Raw genomic sequence first — 4,750 nt, 5'->3', positions numbered from 1 at the left:
AAAAGTTTTTGCTAGGTCCCACCTAACTCTTTCCATGTTTCTTCCCGTTAAAGAATTTATCACATCCTTACCCCACAGCTGAGTCAGTGCTATACGGATACAGGAGATCTCAAGAACAACATTCCTTCAACCATGAGATGTCCTTCTCAGTTTTCACTTCTCAGTACCTTCCTACTGGGTCAGGGTTGAAATATATGACACAGTAAAACTCACAGGAGCAGAAAATTCTATTGGGGCACAGAACTCTAAAGAGGTTTCCTAGAGCTGTCTTTGAGTTCAGGACAGAGATAGGAATCTGAGAGTCATCTTAGTGGACCTCATGGAGAGGTTGGGCATATGTCAGACCCCTTCTTTTGCTGTCAGGAATTCTGCTCTGCATACCTTCCTCTTCTCTTCTTTCTCCTGCCCACTGTTTAGTGCTATCTTCTAAGTCAACTGTGAAGCCATCCATGGGTGCACCTCCAGCTCCCATCCAACTTTCACTTTATCTTTTTCCCAAAGCTCAAACATTCTGTGTGGAGCAGAGCAGCCAAGTGGCTTTAGCTGAGGAGCATGTGTCCCTTCCACACCTATCCCCACAAGATCGCTCTCCTCATTGACACCACCTGTCTGGACCTATGGGCATTTGTGTTTGCAACCCCTGCATTAAACTTGTCTTAGGGGTCTTCAGGAAAGACAAGCAACAAAGCCTCTCAGTGCCCACATTGTATTTTGACTGCATGTACATGAACATATTTAGCAAATTTGACTTTAACTTACTAGCATTCCTTCATCTCCATGTGCCATAGGTTAGGTTTCCTGGAATCAGACAGAAACAGGTTTTGCATGCAGGTTTATTGGAGAGTGCTTTGAGGATTGAACTATATAGTCGGGGAAAGGAGTTAAGGAAGCCAAATTGGATACAGGGAGAAGTAGCCTGTGTTGCTTCAGATCTTACAGGGAGCTCTGGAAAAGGGATGGCCCTTCAGAGTCAAACTAAGGCAAGAGGGACCAAACGTTTATATCCTACATTGGCCAGTCATGGGATTCAGGCAGACTTCCAAAGAGAAGCACATTGAGCAAGGTGTTTTCTTCAGCTGTTGGTAATTCCTGGCAAGGAAAATAGCTGAAACCTGTTACTTGCTGACACTGAGATATATGCTTTGTGTCTTCTATTCTTTGTAACCACATCGACCCAGCCCTCCTTCCACACTATCCACACTCAACATGGACATGATGAACTGAATTGATGTATTAATCTGATTAACTCTGGTAAAAGAATGACTTTTATTTTCAGTATGGCACATTTGTTTCTCTTCCAATAAAACTACAGAGGCTAATCCAAGTTCCCAGGCCCCAGAACCCCCATCTGCAGGTGCTAATGTCAACCTAGGCCTGACCCCCACCACAGGGACACCTCCCAAGGAGTTTTCTGAGAGCCTCAGCCACTTCCTTGTTCCTCAGGCTGTATATGAGTGGATTGAGCATAGGGGTGATCATGGTGTAGAAGGCCGAGACCACCTTGTCCTGCTTGGAGGAGTGGTAGGCCTGGGGTCGCATGTAGGTGATCATAGCAGCCCCATAGAAGAGGGAGACCACTGCCATGTGAGAGGAGCAGGTAGCAAAGGCCTTCTGCCGACCTTCAGCAGAACGCATATGGAGCACAGCCGCCAGGATCTGCAGGTAGGAAGCAGAGATGACAGAGAAGGGCAGGAGCAGCATTAGGATGCAACAGACATAGATCATGGTCTCATAGAGGGAGGTGTCAGCACAGGCCAGCTTCAGTATGGCAGGGACCTCACAGAAGAAGTGATCAACCTCCTGGGAGCCACAGTAGGGGAAGTGCAGGGTGAAGATGGCCTGGATAAGTCCATCCACCAGGCCAAAGAGCCAGGACACTGTCACCATGAGCCAGCAGACACGGCGGCTCATGACCACTGAGTACCTCAGTGGGTTGCTGATGGCTACATAGCGGTCATAGGCCATGAAGGCCAGCAGAAAGCACTCATCCCCCAAGAGAGTGAGGAAGAAGAGGATCTGAAGCCCACAGCCTGTGAAGGAGATGGCGCCATGGCCCAGGAGGAAGTCAGTGGCCATCCGTGGCACAATGGTAGAGATGAGCATGAGATCCATGAGTGACAGCCAGCTGAGGAAGAAGTACATGGGGTTGTGCAGGCGAGAATCGACATTGATGAGGAGGATCATGAGCCCATTTCCAGAGAGGGCCACCAGGAACATGACCATGATGATGGAAAAGAGGAAGAAGTGCAGTGGTGACTGGGTGAAAAGGCCCAGGAGGATGAAGTGGGAGATGAGAGTCTGGTTTCCCACCCAGGCCATTGTTCCTGCAGAGGGACGTGCCAACGTCTTGAGATCTGGAAGCAGGAGGTGTATGTTTAGTACTACAATATTGAGACATCAAAACTTTGCCCAATGTGCTGTCCTCTTTAAATGTTACTGAGTTTAGAATAAACTCTTTAAATTTCTGTTTAAAAAGAAAAAGAATCTCTAACAAAGATACAGGATTTCACTGTGGAAAATAGTATGGAGTTTTGTCAATAGTTAAAAACAGAACTACCATATGATCCAGTAATCACATTATTGTGTATTTACCCAAAAATTACACGCACACATATGTTTTTAGTATCATTATTTACAATAACTAAATTATGGAAGCAGCCCAAGTATTCATTGATTGATAAATAAAGAAGTGATATATACGAAGTGGTTTATATATAAATATTATTCAACCATAAAAAAGAATGAAATCTTGCCCTTTGCAATGACATTGATGGAGCTAGAGAGTATTATGCTAAGTGAAATAAGTCAGAGAAAGACAAAAACCATATGATTTCACTCATGTGGAAATTCAGAAACAAAACAAATGAACAAAGGAAAAAAAGAGAGACAAATTAAGAAACAGATTCTTAACTATAAAGAACAAACTGATGTTTACCAGAGGGGAGGTGGATGTGGGGATGGGTTAAATAGGTGATGGGGATTAAGAAGTGCACTTGTCATGATGAGCACTGGGTGATATATAGAAGTATTGAATCATTACATTGTACACCTGAACATAATATAACAATGTATGTTAAGTATACTGGAATTAAGATACAATTTTTTAAAAACAGGAAAAACTTTTAAGGAAAGAAGCAAGCTGTTGCTAATGACATTGTTTTAACTCCTAGGACTTTCTTCACATAACTGAGAAGCAAATTTAGAGCTATTTATTGCTGAAGTGATCATTGCTTCTGTCTCTGCTAGGAATTGGCTGTTCTTCAGTCTTTATAGTTGCCTCTCCTACAAAGGCCAGCTTCACTTAAGGATTTGCTTTTTCAGGAAAAAGTACTAAAACAACAAGGGCATGTGTCAACTTTGTGAACTGAGCACTTATGCAAAATTTTGAACCTCAGCTTCCTTATCCCAGATAAGGTTAACAGTATCATATAGAGTTATATTAAAGATTGAAGGTGATAACATAAGCAATGCCTAGTAGTTTAGAAGTGACAAAAGCTGGCATTACTTGACCATTTCTTATGTGCCAGGTCTTAAAATGAACACTCTGCCACATCCTCACATTTAATCCGCATAACTGCCCTAGAAGCTTCATCATTATCCTCTTAAGTAGGAAAACTGAGATAGAGAGGGTTTTTATTTTCAAGATGTAAAATCTTAAAGTATTTTCTAAGAAACTTTGTAAATGTGGGGCGCCTAGGTGGCTCAGTCGGTTAAGTGTCCAACTTCAGTGTAGGTCATGATCTCGCAGTCCATGAGTTCAAGCCCCGCGTCGGGCTCTGTGCTGACAGCTCAGAGCCTAAAGTCTGCTTTGGATTCGTGTCTCCCTCTCTCTCTCTGCCCCTCCCCTGCTCGTACTGTCTCTCTCTCTCTCTCAAAAATAAGTAAACATTTAAAAATTAAAAGAAAAGAATACGAGCAACAACTATACATAAATTACTAAAGGACACAGAGTATGATAACAATAATTACCTTGGAGAAAGGGTTAGAATTGGGTGGGGATTAGGGTCAAAAAAAGGACTCTAGTTTGACCTGCAATATTTCAATTTTTGACAAGAATTTCTTTGTGTATTCCTTGAATGTAAGCGAAGATTGTCATATAAGCAGGTAAGTAATGTATCTGGCATATCTTGTCTTTTTAAGCTTGCTTTGTAGCATAATATTTTAAAAACTTGTACAAGAAACAACTAGGGATTTTTCAAGTAAAAGTAAGAAATTCATAGTTAACTTTTTTTACAGAGAAAGTAACACTGTATACTATTCTTGATGTCACATCTAGGGTGTTGTATGGGATCTCTGTTGTCAGAGCTACCTGGCCATACACACTACAGTCATACACTTAGAGCAGATTGAGAGTCCTGTCCTAGGGCATGCCAGTATGCCTCACAGAGTGACAGCACAGAATGCAGTGAGTCATGAGAGAAAGGATGAGGAGTTAAAGGGAGAGCAACAGTAACAGTAGACCAAAGGAAGACGGGAGAGATGAAAGGAGTAATGAGAAAATGTCAAGCTAAAGGAGACAAGATACAGGAGAAAAATACAGAAAATGTTAGACCATCAGAAATGTTATCTCCCAGAAGAGACCAAAAAAAATAAGAAAACAGAGACAATGTAATAGAGGGCAGGGAACATAGACTTAGTGAGAAAGAGAGAACACAGATGCTAAGAAGGAAGGATCAGGGGGAAAGCAAAAACACAAGTGGGATGAGGAACAGAAACAGAGGGAGCACCTAAGTGAAGTGGGAAGCCAGGC

General features: G+C 42.4%; 1 protein-coding gene across 1 annotated transcript; it reads right to left on the bottom strand.

The window, feature by feature from the left end:
• Positions 1 to 1,368: 1,368 nt before the first annotated feature.
• LOC132680469 (olfactory receptor 2V1-like) lies at positions 1,369 to 2,319 on the bottom strand. The gene has a single exon (XM_060634151.1). The coding sequence runs from the start codon at positions 2,317 to 2,319 to the stop codon at positions 1,369 to 1,371; it is 951 nt and encodes a 316-aa protein (XP_060490134.1).
• Positions 2,320 to 4,750: the final 2,431 nt, after the last annotated feature.

Source organism: Panthera onca, chromosome A1 (assembly GCF_046562875.1).
Source record: "Panthera onca isolate mPanOnc1 chromosome A1, mPanOnc1 haplotype 2, whole genome shotgun sequence".
Classification (NCBI taxonomy): Eukaryota; Metazoa; Chordata; class Mammalia; order Carnivora; family Felidae; genus Panthera; species Panthera onca.
The sequence above is the reverse complement of the archived record's forward strand: the minus strand, read 5'-3'. Positions and strand labels throughout refer to the sequence as shown.